Genomic DNA, 19793 nt, shown 5'->3' with positions numbered 1-19793 from the left:
ACAATAAATTTAAAATATATATATATTATCTGTTTGTAAATTCGCAATCTGCTTTTGTGATGCTTTTGCTATTATGTGTATTTTAAAAAAAGTCGTCCTCTGATATTTATTTGTTGGTTATTTCTGCTTGATTAGATTTGCATTCTCATTTATTTGCTGCCCCTTTGATTTGATCACTGAGCATTATTACTTTTAATTGCACCTCCATTCACCGTCGACAGACCCATTATGAAGGTCGATAGAGGAATCAATTTTTGCTGTGATGAGAACAAAACTTTTAATTGATACAGAGAACCTGTTGCACGGAGGTAACATCTAACGACACAGCAGCCTTTTATCCAGCCTCGTCCTCCCCTCTGCCTCCCTCCGTGTGGATCCGGAGCCGGACTGCGGAGGCTGGTCCGTGTCCTCCACCTGCCTGCTGCTATTACAGCTCAGCGGTACAGTAATCGTGTCCTGACGGCACCCCAGGACAGATGACAATTTCACACTTCCCCAAACCAACCGCTGCCTTGCCTTTCCACTTCTCTGCTTGAAATCGCGTCTCTCTGTTGGGTTTTTGTAGCTTTCTGAGCAGCAAAGTTGCCCAGGATGGACTCGAAGCGAGAAAAAGATCAAGGTAAGTTGTGATGGATAGCTTGTTGCTACGGCGCTATGCTAGCCACTAGCGGCTTATGCTAGCTAGCCGTGCTTTCAGCTAAAGTGTAGCCAAAACCCTAATGTTTGTCACTAAACATTTTGCGTGTGTCATCGCAGGAAAAAAGGGGGCAAACATTTACCATTTCATGAATCAACACACCCACTTTCATCCGGCTGAATCATCCCCATGAATCCACGCAGCCGCCGTCATACTAACGACGCTCAAAGCTAACACAGAAGCAGCTACTAACCCGAGCTAACAACATTTAACGCTGCTGTTGGCAGACAGTGAGGCAAAACTAACCTCAACCTTTATTTCTGCAGGTGACTAATGCAACGTTTCCGTCTGTAGCTCCTACATATCCCTCCCACTGCCCTTTTCATCTTTATTTACTTGTGTCATGGACCTTGTCTGGCAGTCCTTCAACAGTTCACATACAAAGTGAACTAAATAAACCATGTGTTGGTGTAAATCTGGATGAAATGAGGGGGGAAAAAACAGCCAGGCATCATTATCTCTGGTTAGTCTGATATTCTCTCAGTCATCTCCGCTTCTTGGTTTCATTTGAAGAGGCTTTCATGTCTAAAACTGACACTGCCTTAGGTAATTATACCAAATATAACTCCCTCAGTTGTTATTTATTCACGCAACAATGCAGAGAAGAGCACATCTGCCTGTCTGTGACCCTTTCTTCTGGAGCTGGCAGAGGAAAATCTGTGTGCTGCCAGACATGAAATTCAGGGACTACATGACTGGGTGCCTCCTGTTTAGAGATGATTGCAGAGGTTATTTACCGTATTTGCTTATTCCACTGTAAACCAAACAGTCACAACGCTTCCAGCATCTTCTTTTGCAGTGCTGACTCACAGATACAGACTGTAATTGTATTGCGTGTATAAGAATAGAAAAGTGAGTATGCCTTATTAAGCCGCAGCGTTTTCACCGCGACTCTTTCAGATGCAGACTGCGAGAAGATAACCGCTGTGCTGCTCAAGTCCCGTACAGGAGAATTTGATTTGGAGTCGATACTGTTTCTCAAATTGAGAGGTCTTGGTAAGTAGAAATTGTTATGATATTGTTTATTTCTGCAAAATTCTATTATTGTTTCATTTTTTATTGTGCGTCTTATAGGTATACATGATCTTGGATGCATCGGGGAGTGTATAAATCTGGAGAGACTGGACCTCTCTGGAAATAATATCTCAAATTTAGCTCCTCTGGCCTCCCTTCGGCTTCTTTCTGTGCTTAATTTGTCTGCCAACAGGATCTCCAATTTGGGTGAGATTTCACGAGCAGAAAGGACTTTATTTCCGTCCTTTTTGGAAAATTTCTGTCATGAATAGACTCAATTTTTCTTACAATTATTTTTTTTTTGCTTTTGTATTTCCAGATCCCCTGCGTAGTTGTGACAGTTTACAGAACTTGAACATAGCTGGTAATGTCATATCCAGGTAGGATTACATGGCAACTGACTGAATGCATGCCCCAGATAAACGGGACCGTGAACATGTCACAATATACCACATTATAACAGTGAAGAATGTTGTTGAAGTAAAACATAAAATCATTTGATGAATAATGAGGAATGGTTTCTCAACAGCACTGAGAACCTACACTGCCTTGCTTCTTTGAGAAAGCTTGAAAATATACGTCTTAAAGACAACACGTATAATTACACTAATCCAGGTAATTTTCAGTGATTTGATTTAAATTTTACGCGCATCTCTGTTGATGGACATCTTGATTAGTGAACTTAAAATGACTTTGCTTATGTTAGTGTGCAGGAACGCATTATATAGAACCGTAGTTCTGGAGATGTTCCCCAACATCAAGGTGCTGGACGGTAAGATTTTTTTTTCTCCCCATTTGTTGTTTCACTTGCCATTGAACTCTGAGGCTGTTTTGAATGTGTTCTTCGGTTTGGAAATCTTTATATATGTCCTTAATGTGTTTGAATTGTAGGTGAAAGAATTGTCGGACGTGGGAGTGACTTGTACCAGTTATGCAAAGACATTGATGATACAATCAAAGGTATATTTTTAACTAGTACGCTAGTGTACTAGTCACTTACTATTGCTCTCAATTTATTAGATTATGTTGTTGATTCTAGTATTTATTTGACACACACACACAGTCGTTGAATAGCATTACTGACATCTGTGTTGCAGCATGTTTAACGTTGTTTCATTTGACTACGTTTTTTTTTCTCTGTGTAATTGATTAGCTGGTTTATACAAGAATGGACAACTTATTGAACATCCCGATTGCAAGCCATGGGTGGAAGATAGCTACTGGGAGATAAAGAGGTCAAACAATGCCATTATTGAAGAAGCCTACAAACAGTTCAATGGTAAGAAGTTCTTTGCAGAGCTGCTTCTTTAAAAAAAAACTGCTGCATGTGATCTAGCCGGTGGTCAACTATATTTAGGTGTTCTATGTAATCCTTGCCCTGTGTTTGTCTTTCTCCAGATGTTCTTCATGAATGCAGACTCCTCAACAACAGAGCCACTCATGTGATTTCACAAACTGAAAGATCCATGAGCCTGAAGAAGCAGCCAAAGCAGTTTGCCATCTAGTTTGGGCTATTTTGGACACGTTTTGTGTGCAAAATTTAGCAACCCTTTTTGTTGTGCGATATACCATGACTAATGTACTGTAGGTTTTTCAAATGACCACACTATATCCAAATGCTTGATAACTGTCATTGCCCGGAACACATGCTCTGTGTTGCAGTGTGTAGCATTTGTCGAAGTTGTGCACATCCTATGCATAGGACGAAACGTATAAGTGGTTTGAAAACCTTTACCCACACTGACATCCCTCAGTTTGGCTCAAAGATGTCTTTACTTGCACAGTGTGCATTTTGTACCATGTTGTACCCTGCTTTTATGCTGGAAGCTATGCTGCTTATGAATTTCTATAGGTTTTCATAATTCAGAGCTTTTTTCCATTTTGCATTGCTGGATAATTTGGGGAATTAATGTGTCCCATGCTGTATGCTTTCCTTGTAAGTGGAGTTTTTTGCAAAAAGAAATGTGATTGAATGATTGTTGCAGCTGTTTCTACTTGTTTTATACCATAAACTTTACTATGTGTACAGCGAACCTGTGGAAAATACAAATCTTTCAAAGGTGTACGGTGTCCTTGATTTTTTTTTTGTTGTCATATTTATTTATGTAGTCTAATTTAGTTCAACTGATACATGACATATTATTTAATGTTTGAACACCCAGAGCCACAGATGATGTATTACTCAAGTGTTGTATGGAAAGAATTGTGCAATCTGTTGAAGTCCCTCTTGTGAGATTAGTCAAGTCCCAGAAACAGGACACTGGAGCCACCTGCTGGTGAAATTGTACATGCAAATTTATTTCATGTACGAATATGGGCAGAAATATCCAGGCCATACACGGTCAAGATCAGTGGTATTTCCTTTTGTTTACATTTTATTTAGTTGTTTCTTTTTGCAAGGGCAGTGCACAATTTAAAGTAATAACACCAGATTTAGTCAGCAGCTAATTTATATCTTGTAGACTACATGAAGACCAACTTCAGAATAACAAGTACACTACAAAAAGCAACATAATTCATGACAGGTGTTTTTGTGAGATACAAATGGAAGCAGTAAATACAATAAATTAAAGTCAATCCATGGTGGGGACATTTTTAGTGCTGATTTGAGCCGAAGCTTGAGGCTTGGTTGAAGCATTGCAAAGCTTCTTGAGTCTTTAATGCAATTCTGGGGATGGAATTCCATTTCCCCACAGATTTAATTGAGAAAGCAGATTAACCAAAAGCTGTCCTTCCGAAATGTAGTACCCAGTCACCTCTAGTAGATGCTGTTGTCCTGCACTGCCACTGCCTGGACAGGCCAGGCATAGGAGGAGGGGATAGGAGATAATGAATAGCTTTAAACATCAGACATGTTTCAAAGTAAAGTAGAGAATTTAAAATTTAAGAGGTAGTATGTATGTATTCATTTTTGGTTTTGTTCGATACTGTTGTGATGGTCTCTGTGTGTCATTAAAAAATAATCTAATACTTTAAGGATTTGTTTATAAAGTGAATACACAGCCTTTAGTACCCATGTAGTCATGCATATTAGCCTATTTATAATAAAAAAAATGTATTTTTAATTTGTATGAAAAGCTTGCATTTAAATTTATTTTCCGTAGTGTTACTGGAGACTAAACGTAAATTTTCTAAATCTCAGAGCTTCCTTATCTTTCAGAGTAAAAGCAAAATGAGTCAAGTTTTTAACGTTGCAAATTGTGTAAACATAGGCAGCAATATAGAAAAAATATATTTTAATGTTACTGTTACAATCTAATTTAAATTCGCACAAACAATTACTTTATCGGCCACGTAAATGTGTTTAATAAGACTTTATGTAGAAGACAGACATCGTGCAGGACAGACATCCGCTGTGTACTTGCGTTAGCTTGATAAGTGCTAACTACTACTGCTGCTGCTGCATCGACCTTGGCTAGCTCAGGATGGCAGGGAATGCGTGGAGGTCAGCGGTATGTATGAGAAATTGCATGCAAATCTTTCATAAGTGATTAATCAAATGCATTCTATTTTGTTTTGATTAATAAGCTAACGTTAGCATCCTTTATTTCTATTCATATGATCAAAGACTGCGGTCAGAACCCACACTGCTAACCTCTTAGCTTAGCGCTCGCACTTCCTGCTTGTAGTTACTATAGCAACCCGACTCTTGACTGCTGTTTAGCTAGCTAGTGAGCTAACTACATGTTTTATGATATTATAATGCAATGTCGTGACAGTTTATATAGCTGACTGCTCAAGTTGATCACTTTCTGTTAAAAATACGTTGTGGAAACAAATGTCTATCGTCTACAGATTCTTAATCTGCTAGGAAAGTTGGGTTTATCCATCAATGGCAAGGATAAAATCAAACCACAGGAAGTAAGTTGAGCATACGTTAAAACGCTGACTATCCTTGTTGCATTAGAAAAAGAGCTAGCTAGCAATGACCCTCAGTAGCAATGTTACTCAAATCTGGTCTGGCATTTTGTATTGCAATGTTTTCCAAGGCAGAGCGCCTTTGCTGTAGCACTTGTGCAATTTCTGCAATTCAAGCGAGCTATGACAACTTATGGAAACGCTTTGGCTTCAAAATGGAACTTGTGTTGCCTTTCCTTTTTTTGCCCATGTCCTTGCCATAGCCTCTTAACACACATTTGCACACTATACAGGTTTACAAATTGCTGATCGTCATTTGTACTAAACAAGGCTGAAAATTAACACACTATCAAGGACTGGCAATTCCTTCATAAATAGCATACTGCTTTGAAGTCATCTATCTATCTATCTATCTATCTATCTATCTATCTATCTATCTATCTATCTATCTATCTATCTATCTATCTATCTATCTATATCTACTGTATCATCTATCATGTTTATTTAGGTGTTAATTATTTCATTGTTCATTGCACGTTTTCTTACTTCAGTGACGAATGGTTCGGCATTAAAGTACAATTGTACAAATTTTATATTAAAAAAAGAATACATGATAAAACTGCTATTCCCATCAAGCATTCTGTATATGGCTGTATAATTCTTGAGACATTCTGCTGCTACTATCGTCACCATTCCAGTAAACTATGTTCATTTCACTTCACATAATGGCTCTATGTTAATGTTTTTCTCAATTACCAGCAATAAACAACAGAATAGATGCATTGCTTTATTTATGTCATGGAAGTGAGACCATTTATATTGGAAAATTGCGTGATTTCTAATGTGTTTTGGCCCTTTTTGACTGGCAGGTGTCACGGGTAGTTGGCGCTTTTAAGAATGCGACACCACAATCCAGGACTTTCACCCGGGGGTATGTATCTTTCCCGCTAAAGCTACAGTGATTATTTCCTTGAAGATTTCTGTTGTATCTTGGTGCTTGGGTTATATTTAGACTCTCTCTTAGGTGTGTAATTTTTCTTGCGTACTTAAATATTGTGTGTCTTTGTTCTGCCTCACAGATGCAAACTGTTACTTTAATCCCCGGTGACGGAATTGGCCCAGAGATCTCTGTTGCTGTCATGAAGATTTTTGAAGCAGCTAAAGTTAGTACAAGAGGAACAAAAAAAAAAAAAAAAAAAAACATCTGTTCACCAAGAACGTTAACCAACAATGTTGTTTTAAAGGGGGGTGAAAAAGAACAGCTAACTTATATTATTTCAGCACTAATATCTGACACAAAAAAACATGTGGTAAAAATGTAGAATTAGTTAGAATTAAAAAATCTTGTGTTGTTTGTGTGCTTTTGATGTAGGCACCTATTCAGTGGGAAGAAAGAAATGTGACAGCCATTAAAGGACCTGGTGGCAAATGGATGATTCCTCCAGATGCTAAAGAATCGATGGACAAGAACAAAATTGGTCTGAAAGGTAACCGGCTAATTATATTCTTATATTTGTTTAAAAAATAGGATAAGTTATGCCTGATGATGGTAATAGGATTTGCATACTTTTATTTTTCCTGAGGAGTATGAGCTAATCTTTTTATTCCGGTAGCTTTACCCTCATTTATACCCGCAGCAAAGGCTTGTGAATAAAGGTGATTAAATGTTCATGAAACATTATATGTTGTAGTGGAAAGAACTTTTTAAATATATCAATGCATCACTGTTCATTACAAACATGCCATATCACTCCAAAAAGGTGTCTTTTTGTGTTGACATTATGTATATTATAACTTCTATTGACCGAAATATCTGCAGGTCCTTTGAAGACACCAATAGCAGCTGGCCATCCCTCCATGAACCTGCTGCTGAGGAAAACCTTTGACCTCTATGCTAATGTGCGTCCCTGTGTGTCAATTGAGGGCTACAAAACGCCCTACACTGATGTGAACCTGGTGACCATCAGGGAAAACACTGAGGGGGAATACAGTGGGATTGAACATGTGGTGAGACCCTTTAACAACATGTTTCCTGTCTGGCTGCTACATGTTGTTATTTTTCTGTATATCAAAGCATTCTATCCCTTTTTTGTCTTATTCTTCAATTTTATTTCTTTCCCTTCGCTTTCGTTGATGTTTTGGAATATAATTTATTTTGATCATACAGATACTCATCACATTCTCTTTGCATACTTCTCATTTCAGATTGTTGATGGAGTCGTGCAGAGTATTAAGCTCATCACTGAACAAGCCAGCCAACGCATCGCAGAGTATGCTTTTGAATACGCGAGAAATAATCAGAGGGCCAGTGTTACTGCAGTTCATAAGGCCAACATCATGTAAGTTGTATTCAGTAGAAATTGCATTAAATATTTCAGCATTTTTATGCTATTTCCTGAAATTAAGTGAATTTAAACTGTTGACATTTTTATAGGCGGATGTCAGATGGACTTTTCCTACGAAAGTGCAGAGAGGCTGCAGAGAAGCACAGAGATGTGAAATTCACTGAGATGTACCTGGATACTGTGTGCCTTAACGTACGTTCAACAGCTTTTATTATGAATTTGTATTTATATGGATACAAGTTTTAGATTGATAAGAAACGTGTTTAACATTCCTAATTATTAGGGACGTTATTTTTACACATGTACAGATGGTACAGGATCCCACACAGTTTGATGTACTGGTGATGCCAAACTTGTATGGAGACATTTTGAGGTAAGTCAATGTTATTGGTGAATTTCTTATATCCTAATATTAATAGGATAGATGGTTTTTTTTTTCATGAAAGTGCATGTAGAAATGTGCTAGACCTCAGAGAGCAGTGGGAACTGATGAGTAAGAATTCCAATAACTTAAACAAACGTAGAGTAATATAAGATTTTGCTGAACTTTAATAATTTATCATCATTCAAGGAATAAGCATCTAAAATCTTCAGTAAATACTGAAGATGCGATTGCAAATTTGTAGTGACACTGTTTGCCAGTGTACATAATAACTAATGGGCAAGACGGCGTATGTAATGTAAATGCGACTTGATGTGTTTACTTTTACAGCGATCTTTGTGCTGGATTAATCGGGGGTCTTGGAGTGACTCCTAGTGGAAACATTGGTGCTAATGGTGTGGCCATCTTTGAGTCGGTATGTTGATTTTTGTGAGTTTGATGATCAAAACACAAGCTGCATAAAATTAAATGATGGTGTGGAATTAGACAGTGTCACACACTTTTAAGAAATGTCATATTTATAGAAATGTCAACTATGATGATGGATTGTGATTAATTCCTGCTATCAGGTTCATGGAACTGCCCCAGATATAGCAGGGAAGGACATGGCCAACCCTACTGCCTTGCTGCTCAGTGCAGTCATGATGCTGCGGCACATGGGCCTGCATGGCCACGCCAAGAAGATTGAAGCTGCCTGTTTTGACACAATTCGAGATGAAAAGGTAATCTGCTTTTCTTGAGATTCAGGTTTGTATTTATATATTCTTAATCTGATTTATAACGCTTGTCTTATTCATTGTCTTTCAGGTTCGAACAAAAGATCTGGGAGGAAACTCTAAATGCTCAGAATTCACAGATGCAATATGTCAAAGAGTGCGGGACATGAACTAGAAGGATGCTAGTGAAGCCATAAATTAATTGGTAGGGTCTGAATTACCTAACTTCATCGTGTCTTATTGTATCAGCACATTTTACCAAAATATGTATTTTTAAAAAAGACTCAGGAGATCCTGAATGTTTTATTTTTCTCTTTGCACACTCCAAAGCACTGTCTTAAAGCATTCGATCAACAGTTTCTGTATATGTGACGTGTGATGTTACTGAAATGTTTAACTTGTGAATATTGTCTATTTATTGGGTGACTGTGACCTTTAATGTATTTGATAGTTATTTTAAAATGCATTTCCTATGATCACTTGACAAACAATCATTCATCAACAAGCCAAACTCTTCAGTCATGTTTGTGGATTTGCTTCGTATTTATGTGGTTACAAAAGATGGGTTCAAACATAATCAAGCTTCTGTAACTTAGAACTTGCAGACATTTACACTTCTTTTCATTACAAGCTGTTTTTCTTTATGCAGTATGATGAATGTATAAAGTAAAATGGATATTACAGTGAGTTCAGAATTGACAGACCTTTTATTCAGTGTGATGCAGATGACTCCGGTGTAATAGGACTTCTGTGCAGCTATGATTGAGTACTTGTAAAAGTTATGTCCATCTTTTCATGAGTTTTTATCCAAAGTGATAACACACACACTGAGTACTGAAATATCTTTAGAAAATGTCAGATCATTTCATGTCATGCATGGTTTTAAAAAGTAAAAATGAAGTGTTGGTCAGAGATAAATATGAATTTAAGACCAATATTTCAGCCAGTGAAAAGATGCATTAAAATGGTGTGGCTTTCTAAACTGTCTAGTACTATAATAAAAAAGTATTATTCACAATTTAAAATATCATTAAATAAAAGTACTAAATAGAAGAAACTATGGTTCTGCTGTTATTTTTGCATTCTGAACACAACACTATTCTTGATAAAGGCTCTCTATGACTTCGTGGTACATCTTTAAGACGACAGGGCGATGAAGCTTCATAGTGGGACCTGGAACGAGAAAATAGTATGCAATTTCTCATGTATTCACTACAAAAAAGTATCCACATAGTATATAATGCTGTTTTAAATACTGTTATTATTCTGAAGGCTGGTTGATGTTCTGCTAAACTTACCTAGCTCTCCTCCAGAAACAGAGAAGTCCTTCCTCACAATAGTCCACTTTTGTATGCGTTGGGCATGAGAGGTGGCTGCAGAGTTGACTCTGCTGATTCCCTTTTGAATTGCCTGGTACACGTCTTTGTCTTTTCCTTCAATTATGTCAGAGACTTTGGTTGCTTGGCTGCCCAGCTGTCTGCAAAATTCCACAGCCTCCACGCTCAGTTCCTCTGTTGGCTCCATGGTTTCTGTATCGACACAACACTGAAACAAAGAGTTAAAAATCCTAAACGTCACGTCATTTTGTCCACCTGCTTTATACTTCCAGACTTCTTACAACGAAAAAAATCTGAGCAAAATACAGCAGCTGCATTTAAATCAGGTTATATATAAAGACTGTATCTCCATTTGATATGCACATCCTGCTGCTATGAATATGAAATATTAATGGCTGTTTACCTTCAGGGTTAAAAGCATGGACAAGAACTTCCTCTTGTCTCCGATCAGCATGGCGTTGCTGATGATAGGTAGCTCCTTCTTCACTGCTTCCTCTATGGGAACAGGAGGAACGTTCTCCCCTCCGGCTGTGATGATCAACTCTAAAAGACATTTCAGTTGTTTACGGCTCACAACAAAAAATAAAAAGGAGAACAAAGGAGCCATATATTCTGTTCAGAACAGCATGCACTCAAATGTGTGAATGTACTGTACAGGCTGTGAGCTGGCGACTTAACATACACAGTTTTCTCATAATGGCTTTGTATGCTTAGATAACAGTACCTTTCATCCTTCCGGTGATGTACAAGAAACCCTCTTCATCAATCTTTCCTAAGTCTCCAGAATGCAGCCATCCATCCTCATCCAGAGCTTCTCTTGTTTTGTCTTCCATGTTGAGGAACCCCATGAAAATGTTGCGTCCCCAAAAGCAAATTTCACCCGTCCCCTCGGAGTCCACATTGGACATTTTGTATCGACAGCCGGGCACCACCTTACCACAGCTACAGGTCAGGAAAAGAATTTGTCCTCTTATTAGATGTTCAGAAGGTTCAAATTTAACTCATAAGCACTAAAAATATTGCATGCTAGTTTTATGATCTGTTCATTTTTACCTCGGTAGTTTGTAAGCTTTAGGACCTGACATAAAGTGAGGTCCTGTGCTCTCGCTCATGCCGTAGGCCTCATACAAGCGGATGTTCAGGCCCAGGAAAAACTGCACAGTTTCACTACCTATTGGAGCAGCTCCAGAGAAGAACTTCTGACAGCAAGACAGACCCAGCTCAGCCCGAAGCCTCTGCAGCACCAGGCTGTCAGCCAGGGAGAAGAGGAATGGTTTCTCATCATCCCTAAAAATAAATGACAGAATTAAATAAACTAGCAAGATTAGCCAAAATCCCCATTGCTGCTCAGACCATGGAATGTACCACATATCTTGTTTTCTGTACTTACTTCAGCTCATACTTCTGATTGGCTTCCAGGCTGACTGACATTGCCCACGTCACCAGTTTCTTCTTCACGTATCCACACTGACTAATTCCTTGTTTTATCTTCTCCATCATTTTCTCCCACACCCGCGGGACGCCCATGTGAGATGTTGGACAAACCTCCCGCAGTGTATTTACCAAACTTCCCTGCAGAAAGAGCATCAAGAGATTTTATTCAAAAGTGAAAAAAAGTCATCAGTGAAGACATTTTAGCTGTGGGAAGTCAATCTGAGCTAAACTGCATTTTAATTGGGTGTATTGCATAACACAGTTTGTTCCTACACAACTAATATTTTGCTTCTATGTACATGATTTAGGATTAGTCTCTTATTAGATAAACTTTTCAAAAATCATGGAGGAGTGTGTGCAGTAATTAAATTGGGAAGTAAACTGAGGTGGATTGTTGTCCATGTTGTTTTTCTTCCTTTTACCTGTTGCCAGGCATTCAACATATTCGATGTTTACCATCTGTGTGATTAAAGCATTTTTACAATTTACCTTTAAGGCATCAGGCTGTGCAAAGTATACCAGCTCCCCGAACATGATGCCCGTCCAGAGATCGTAGATCTGAGCAGCAATGTGGCTGAGAGGCAGATAGCTCACTAGTGACTCCTGTTTAGTGTCGGCTGGCTGCACCTCTCCAACCATGCTGGCATGACTGGCGGTCCATGTGATCTGTATATGCATGGATCATGACATTAACTTTACCTCTGTGCTTTTTTTAGTAGCACACTTTAACATTAATCACATGGCATCTTACATTGTCATGGCTGAGCATGACTCCTTTCGGATTTCCTGTGGTGCCAGATGTGTAGATGAGGACGCAACATTGGTTTGCTCGCTGGCTGCTGATGATATCCTCCAGTTGTTTCTCAGGAACGTCCAGACCCAGATCCATGAACTCTTCCCACTACAAAATACGGCAATACACTGCTCAGAACAAACTCTCAACGGTCATTTTTGTCTGTATTATTTTACGTGGAATCTGACTGTCTGAGGGACTTACAGAGTAGAGATTTGAGATCTTCTGCTGGAGCTGTCCACTGTACTGCACTATGGCTTTCAAATGGGGCAGTCGGTCACGTATCTATAACAACGAGAGAGAGACTTTTACATTTATTTTTTTTTGCATATTAAACATATGTTTATATATGGTATATCTAACAATACCTGCAATATCTTATCCAATTGCTTTTGGTCTTCTACCACAACAATGTTGGCTTTGGAGTCATTAGCCACATACTGGCAAGCTTCTGGGGAGTTTGTGGCATAAATTCCGGTCATTATTCCTCTGTAAGAAACAATAGAGGTTGTTATAAACATGGGAGAAAGAAAACAGCTGGTGAATCTGTCACTGTAACAGCAGTGTGTATGGAAATAATAGAGTGCACATTAACAGCTTTACAGTACATTATGTGTTGTTGAGTTGAATTACTAAGTGATTCAGATTAATCTTAATGTGAATCTGGGTGTGGTGGTAAAATGATTCTCTCTCACCCAGCCATGATGGCCCCGACTGCAGAGAAGAACCATTCAGCTGAATTGAATCCTAGTATTGCCACTCCATGGAATCGCTCCAAACCAAGCTGCACACAACAAGAAATTATTAGTCTTTTCTTTTCTAAGATCGAATCATTGATAGTGTCATTTTAAAGCAACATCTCTTTTTTTGGATGATACCTTGATAAAGCTGCGGGCTGCTGTCCAACAGAACTGATAATACTCTATAAACGTTATCTTTTCCCACTTGTTGTTCTTCTTGCTGGCCAGTGCATGCATGTGTCCGTATTTTTCAACTGAGGCCTGAAACATTTGGTGAACTGTGATGGGTTCATCCGGACATCCTTCTTCCATTCTCAGCCTGACTGAGCTTGTAGCATCAGTGGTCCAAAGAGAATCAGCAGGAGCAAGAGATGAGCTGGCAAACTCCTCTTCTGTATTTTTCTTTCCTAGGGTGACAGAAAAGTCAAATCTGAAAAAAACAACTGCAGTTCTTTCCACAGAGGGAGACAATCGTGTAGTACAGGCGCTGCTTATGTCCATGTTCTGCCATGATCTCTGCCTCATGGTTGAGATCTTCTCATTCAGCAGAGCCATTTGCTCATAGCTCACCTTTTAAGATGAGTTCTTCACCGTCTATCCGCACATGTGCCATGGACTCCTGAGCTGCCACACTGAAACACACAGAGGAAACATGGACTGCAAACAGCTCGTATACGCTCCAGCTCTAATTCTGGCAGCAGTTTATGTTGCTGTTTTCATTTCATCACATGGGTGTAATTTTACAGCGGTATTGTTTACCGAACACAATGTGAGGCTTGTGGCACAGCTAAAGCCCCCTTGCTTTGTTGGACAGAGTCAATGACAGCAAAAAGACTGGTCACTCCAACTCAATAAAAATACTGGTTTGTTGAAATTACTTACATCAGCATCTGCAATTATAAATACACTATACTCTGTGTATTGGTAAATTACATAACATTGAATTTGAGCCGTATATTTATAGGCTGTTTTACATTTTCATAGCATGATTATTTACCAACCTGAGCAAAAGTGCTGGTACTCTGAAGAGTACAGACTAATAAAAATAGTGATGTTAACAAAAATCTTGTTTAGGTGTCACACCACTTTGTGGTGTGTTTCCTATGACACTCTGTGGTGAATTTGCAAACTAAATGATGAATCAGGTTCACTAAAACTATTAGAACCTGTTACACAGTCAGCGGTGGAATGTAACTAAACACATTTAGTCAGATTCTGTACTTAAGTACAAATGTAAAATACTAATACTTGGACTTATACTTGGAGTTTCTGAGCCACTTCTACTCTGTGACATCTCAGAGCCCAAAATTGTGCACACGTTATACTACATTTGTCTGATAGATTTAGTTACTTTTCATTTTTTCAAGTCCTTCCTGTCCAGCAGAGGCCATGTATTTCCAAATTTTATTTTGAACAGATTTTTTTTTCTGATTATAAGTCTGCACTCATTTAGAGGTTGACAAAATTCTCCTGCTTCTTAGGATATAAAATTATTTAAAAATTAAAGCCCTTGAAGTCATTAGAAAGTACATTGTCACACAGCTGAAAACAGGATAGCAATGCTACAAACATAAGGTGATCCTATAATGCATGTTGAAAATAGACAGGAGACAAGTATATAAAGCAGTTCAAATTAGCTTGGCAATAAACACCTACAGCAGTAAAACACAGCACATAATGCATCAATAACATAAACCCAGAAATAAAACACTGACATCAAACATTTCCCTACAAAAAGGATGTTTCTACTTTGATGAGTTGAATAATATTAGCTTTTGGCACTTACATATTTTCAGAAATGTTAAATGTATGACTTTTACTTGTAGTGGAATACTTTCATAGTGTGAGATTCCAAGTTTTACTTATGTAAAGGATCTGAATTCTTCTTCCACCACTGTCCACAATATACCACTAACTTGTTAACTTCAGGTACTACTACTAGCGTAGTTCAAATTAGAACAACAGGAAAGTTAATTTTAAGTTGCTTACCTGCCCTCAGGTTGATCAGTGACCTTCTTTTCTTCAGGAAACACCATGTTGTTAGCTGTAGATTCCTTGTTAGTTTGGCACTATTCAGTCAACCCTCAGAAGTTGCTCAAAGAAAACACATTTCACAATCAGAATGATGTGAAACTGAATAGAACGTCTTTCTGGAAAAGCGCAACCTTGAAAGAGCTGCAAACGTTGTCAGGGACTAACAAACTAAAAAGATGTGCAGACCAACAAGTCTCATGAAGTCATCAATGGTAGTGAAACAAATCCCAAAGACCATGTGTGCACTGCATTGGACCACTCGCTCAAAGACATGTCCTGATTTTCAATGAGCTCTGTCCTTTCATGTGTAAAACAGTCCTCTTACATAACCCTTCTCACATCACATGCTGATAGGAAAAAAACAAAACATTTTGTTCTGCATTCAACTTTGATTAAGTTTAATCTCAGTGATTTATATTTTAGACAGATTAGGCAGATGTTCTAACATCCCAGAAGTTTGAGTTTCACACTTAAAAGTCAGATTTTTATGTAGCTGAGACATCTGCAGCTGGCAATTTTATAGCTATAACAAAAACAAACTACATTTGGGGCTTACAAAACCGTTTTAACAGTCATGTGGGACAAGTTTCAGTATTTCTTGCTATTGTGCAACATACCAAGTAACATACCCTCTGGGTTATTATCTCTCTATGCTTCATGTAAACTTTAATTCTCCAAACCCCAAGCATTTTCTGCTCTGTCACATTTCTACTCATTGTGGGCTCATTTTTCTTTGGAATATAATGTCTAGTACTTGTGTGGAAACAGTACAATCGTGGATGGAAGAAAGGAGAACTTGTGTAATATTGCAAAGCTACACTCAACAAAAATATAAACGCAACACTTTTGTTTTTGCTCCCATTTTTTTATGAGATGAACTCAAAGATCTAAAACTTTATCCGCATACACAATATCACAATTTCTCTCAAATATTGTTCACAAACCTGTCAAAATCTGTGATAGTGAGCACTTCTCCTTTGCTGAGATAATCCATCCCACCTCACAGGTGTGCCATATCAAGATGCTGATTAGACACCATGATTAGTGCACAGGTGTGCCTTAGACTGCCCACAATAAAAGACCACTCTGAAAGGTGCAGTTTAATCACACAGCACAATGCCACAGATGACGTTGCAAGATTTGAGGGAGCGTGCAATTGGCATACTGACAGCAGGAATGTCAACCAGAGCTGTTGCTCGTGTATTGAACCCCTAATGGAAAATACCTGGAGACGCCCCTGTATAAACTTGCCAAACAGGTTTTAGCTGTTTCTCATAAAATGCTCATGAAACCCCTTACACATTGCCCTCACTGGATTTAATGAAGGTAATAGAATATTTTAATTAAAGCAGATCAAACTAAGCAGCTGATCTGGGAACCTCCACCCTTCCTCCCCGTGCTGGTCTTTTCTAGATGTGCGGTCTGAGCCAACCCACAGTCCGTCCCCTCCGTCGGAGCTCTCCAGAAAGTTCTGCACCGTGAAGCCGTTATAAGAGCCAGCCATCTTCCCCCAGCAGCCTCACAGTCAATCGTTTGAAAGCTTGGATAGCAACCACCGGGCAAGTAAGTACTTTACACGACAGTTTGAAAGAACATTTAGCTACACGGTGACAAAATGCCAGGTTTAATGCGAGCTAACGTTACTTTGTGGTTGTCATGTAACACAAGTGCTGCCTCTGATAGCGGCGACTCACGTTGTCTGTGTGAGCCATGTGTTAGCTTGCTGTACTTTAGCCACCAGTTAACGTTATTTTTAATGTATTTAAGCTAAGCTAGCCGCACAGTCAAGCTAATGTGAACTTTATTTGGTTAATTTAAGCTACACTTTCGATATGTGGCTACTTTGGATGCCAAAATTACCTACTAAATAATGAAACACCGCTATATCTGATATTTATTTAATGTCTTGGTGTGTTTTTTTTTTATTTATTCAGATTTGTCACCATGGTTCACGAAACCGGCTACTACGATCTGTTGGGTGTCAGCCCCAAAGCTTCACCGGAGGAAATCAAGAAAGCCTACAGAAAGCTGGCGTTAAAATATCACCCTGACAAGAACCCCAACGAAGGAGAGAAGGTGAGCGGCATTTAGAGACCTTAACCGTGTCCCCCCCGGCCGTTTATGGACTGATGGAAATACTCTTTCTAATTTTAAACCCCTACACGCCATGTTTAAACGGGCAGCGGGAAGTTTCTGGAAAGCTCCAGTCACTCGCAGGCTCGCAGCTCCCCAGTGTGTAGAAACAGGAAGGTCCGCCCTGTGACAGCAGGGGAACAGTCTCAGGTTACACTGTCAGGAGGCTGACAAATGTATGTTTACCAGTGTCATCACCATACAGTACATCGTAAATGTACATTATATAAGACTAGGCCAAATAACATATCAGTGACATGTAATTGGCACTTGCTGTACAAAATGGTGGAGTGACTGGAGTTTTAAATGCAGTTTTGTTATCAAATGTGACTAAGAAGTCTTATTTTATTTCCACAGTTCAAGCATATATCTCAAGCATATGATGTGCTGTCAGATCCAAAGAAAAGAGACTTGTATGACCAAGGAGGGGAGCAAGCTATCAAAGAGGGAGGCATGAATGGAGGCTCTAATCCTATGGATATTTTCAACATGTTCTTTGGAGGTGGAGGACGGATGCAGAGAGAAAGAAAGGGTAAGATATATCTGTTATAGCTGTTTGTAAAGAACATATTCCTCCATCTATAACATTATTTTCTTTTTTCCTGCAGGGAAGAATGTTGTCCACCAGCTTAGCGTCACACTGGAGGAGATGTACAATGGTTCAACCAGGAAGCTTGGACTTCAAAAGAATGTAATTTGTGAAAAATGTGAAGGTAAGTACTTGTCTTTTTTTGTGGGGGCGGGGGAAGCATCCCAGTAACATTAAAATGTGTGCTGCTGTACAGAACCTAAAATTGGTTTGTTTTTTTTAATCCACAGGTTATGGGGGTAAGAAGGGTACTTTGGAGAAGTGTTCGACTTGCAAAGGAAGAGGAGTACAAATCAAGGTGCAACAGATCGGACCAGGCATGATCCAGCAGACCCAAAGCATGTGTTCAGACTGCCAGGGACAGGGCGAGAAATTTAGCTCAAAGGACCGCTGCAAGAACTGCAACGGACACAAAGTAGAACGCAAGAAGAAAATTCTTGAAGTTCACATTGACAAAGGTAAGTTTTGCATCCCCCCCAATCCCATCCCATCTGAGGCACTAAATCTTGTTTCATTAGTAGTAAATTGGTGTTCCAAAGCAAATCGAACTGAAGACAAATGTGTTGTGCAGGTATGAAAGATGGTCAGAAAATTACATTCCACGGAGAAGGTGACCAGGAACCTGGACTGGAGCCTGGGGATGTAATCATTGTGCTGGATCAGAAGGAGAACCCAGTTTTCAAGAGACAAGAGGATAATTTAAGAACAACTGTGAACCTTAAACTTGTTGAAGCCCTGTGTGGTTTCAAGAAGACCATTCAGACGTTGGACAACAGAACACTCATCATCTCCACACAGCCAGGTAAATGCCTCACATCAGTTGGCGGAGACAGCTGACTTGTCTGGTGTTTTGGTTTTGAATATTGTTTGTAAAACAGATTTCATGAACATCTATTTTTATCAACAGGAGAAGTAATCAAGCCTAATGACATCAAATCAATTCAGAATGAAGGCATGCCAATATACAAGGAGCCTTATGAAAAGGGACTACTTATTGTTCAGTTCCAGGTAGGTGTGATGCAATTTTGAGTTTAAATCTTTGTCATATATTTATGTTGTAGAGAAATGTATACAGTTTAACTAAAAGTAATTTATCCTACAGGTGGAATTCCCAGAGAAACACTGGCTCCCAGAGCATCTAATGTACCAGCTGGAGAGACTGCTTCCTGCCAGAGAGGATTTGTTGATTGTTGATGAAATGGAGGAAGTGGACCTATGTGAAGTGGATGTGCATTCACAACAGAAAACATACAGCGGGGAAGCTTATGATGAAGATGACGACGAAGGTCCCAGAAGCGGTGTGCAATGTCAGACACAGTAATTGTAGTCAGTAATGCATATACTCTGTAAAGAGTGTCGGGGTTTTTCTTGATGTTTGCTATTTCTTTTTGTTTTTCTTTTGCAAAGGACGTGGTTTTACTTACATCTTTAAAGTCCTTGTTCCATGAGGTAATGCACTGTTAATGTGTGGCATTCAGTTTGGATATGGATATGCAAGTCAAGTACTGTGCTCCCAAAGTTATCAAAACTGTATTTTGGTGTACTGTCATGTTTCCTATTTAAGATCTGTATCTTTTATGTGTCTTTCTCGTGAAATCTGCAGCACAAATGTTTCCTTTTCATACAGAAGCTGAAAGGACTACTTGTATGCTTTCTGTGAAGGTAATTTCAATCACAAACATTTTTGATCATTTGTCAATAAAAGTCCCAGAATGCTTCAA

The 19793-nt window shown here is 38.9% G+C and overlaps 4 protein-coding genes across 5 annotated transcripts; 3 read left to right on the top strand and 1 right to left on the bottom strand.

Annotated features, from left to right (window-relative positions):
* The first annotated feature begins 241 nt into the window (after positions 1 to 241).
* lrrc61 (leucine rich repeat containing 61) lies at positions 242 to 3774 on the top strand. The gene is made up of 10 exons (XM_051952386.1): positions 242 to 440; positions 566 to 619; positions 1598 to 1693; positions 1772 to 1918; positions 2031 to 2091; positions 2241 to 2326; positions 2418 to 2483; positions 2603 to 2671; positions 2865 to 2990; positions 3110 to 3774. The coding sequence occupies exons 2-10, from the start codon at positions 592 to 594 to the stop codon at positions 3214 to 3216; spliced, it is 786 nt and encodes a 261-aa protein (XP_051808346.1). The 5' UTR covers positions 242 to 440; positions 566 to 591; the 3' UTR covers positions 3217 to 3774.
* Positions 3775 to 5033: 1259 nt separating this feature from the next.
* On the top strand, positions 5034 to 10069 carry idh3a (isocitrate dehydrogenase (NAD(+)) 3 catalytic subunit alpha). 2 transcript variants are annotated; one of them, XM_022190538.2, is made up of 12 exons: positions 5092 to 5163; positions 5507 to 5572; positions 6439 to 6501; positions 6649 to 6732; positions 6942 to 7056; positions 7389 to 7576; positions 7775 to 7908; positions 8004 to 8106; positions 8223 to 8287; positions 8627 to 8711; positions 8866 to 9018; positions 9104 to 10069. In XM_022190538.2, the coding sequence occupies exons 1-12, from the start codon at positions 5137 to 5139 to the stop codon at positions 9185 to 9187; spliced, it is 1167 nt and encodes a 388-aa protein (XP_022046230.1). In that variant the 5' UTR covers positions 5092 to 5136; the 3' UTR covers positions 9188 to 10069. The 2 variants fall into 2 exon arrangements, with proteins under 2 accessions (XP_022046239.1, XP_022046230.1); XM_022190547.2 differs by lacking the exon at positions 5507 to 5572 and having other exon boundaries at positions 5034 to 5163.
* acsbg1 (acyl-CoA synthetase bubblegum family member 1) lies at positions 9281 to 15591 on the bottom strand. The gene is made up of 14 exons (XM_022190527.2): positions 15306 to 15591; positions 13887 to 13948; positions 13455 to 13723; positions 13272 to 13360; positions 12945 to 13065; positions 12781 to 12861; positions 12535 to 12684; positions 12273 to 12449; positions 11740 to 11921; positions 11403 to 11636; positions 11074 to 11291; positions 10753 to 10892; positions 10311 to 10557; positions 9281 to 10185 (listed from the first exon to the last, which is right to left on the bottom strand). Exons 1-14 carry the CDS (start codon positions 15350 to 15352, stop codon positions 10109 to 10111), a joined length of 2094 nt encoding a protein of 697 aa, XP_022046219.1. The 5' UTR covers positions 15353 to 15591; the 3' UTR covers positions 9281 to 10108.
* A 1165-nt stretch (positions 15592 to 16756) lies between these two features.
* On the top strand, positions 16757 to 19793 carry dnaja (DnaJ heat shock protein family (Hsp40) member A). The gene is made up of 8 exons (XM_022190594.2): positions 16757 to 16913; positions 17285 to 17426; positions 17841 to 18015; positions 18092 to 18196; positions 18303 to 18530; positions 18644 to 18874; positions 18980 to 19080; positions 19175 to 19793. The coding sequence occupies exons 2-8, from the start codon at positions 17295 to 17297 to the stop codon at positions 19391 to 19393; spliced, it is 1191 nt and encodes a 396-aa protein (XP_022046286.1). The 5' UTR covers positions 16757 to 16913; positions 17285 to 17294; the 3' UTR covers positions 19394 to 19793.

This window comes from Acanthochromis polyacanthus, chromosome 8 (genome assembly GCF_021347895.1).
Source record: "Acanthochromis polyacanthus isolate Apoly-LR-REF ecotype Palm Island chromosome 8, KAUST_Apoly_ChrSc, whole genome shotgun sequence".
Classification (NCBI taxonomy): domain Eukaryota; kingdom Metazoa; phylum Chordata; class Actinopteri; family Pomacentridae; genus Acanthochromis; species Acanthochromis polyacanthus.
The sequence above is the reverse complement of the archived record's forward strand: the minus strand, read 5'-3'. Positions and strand labels throughout refer to the sequence as shown.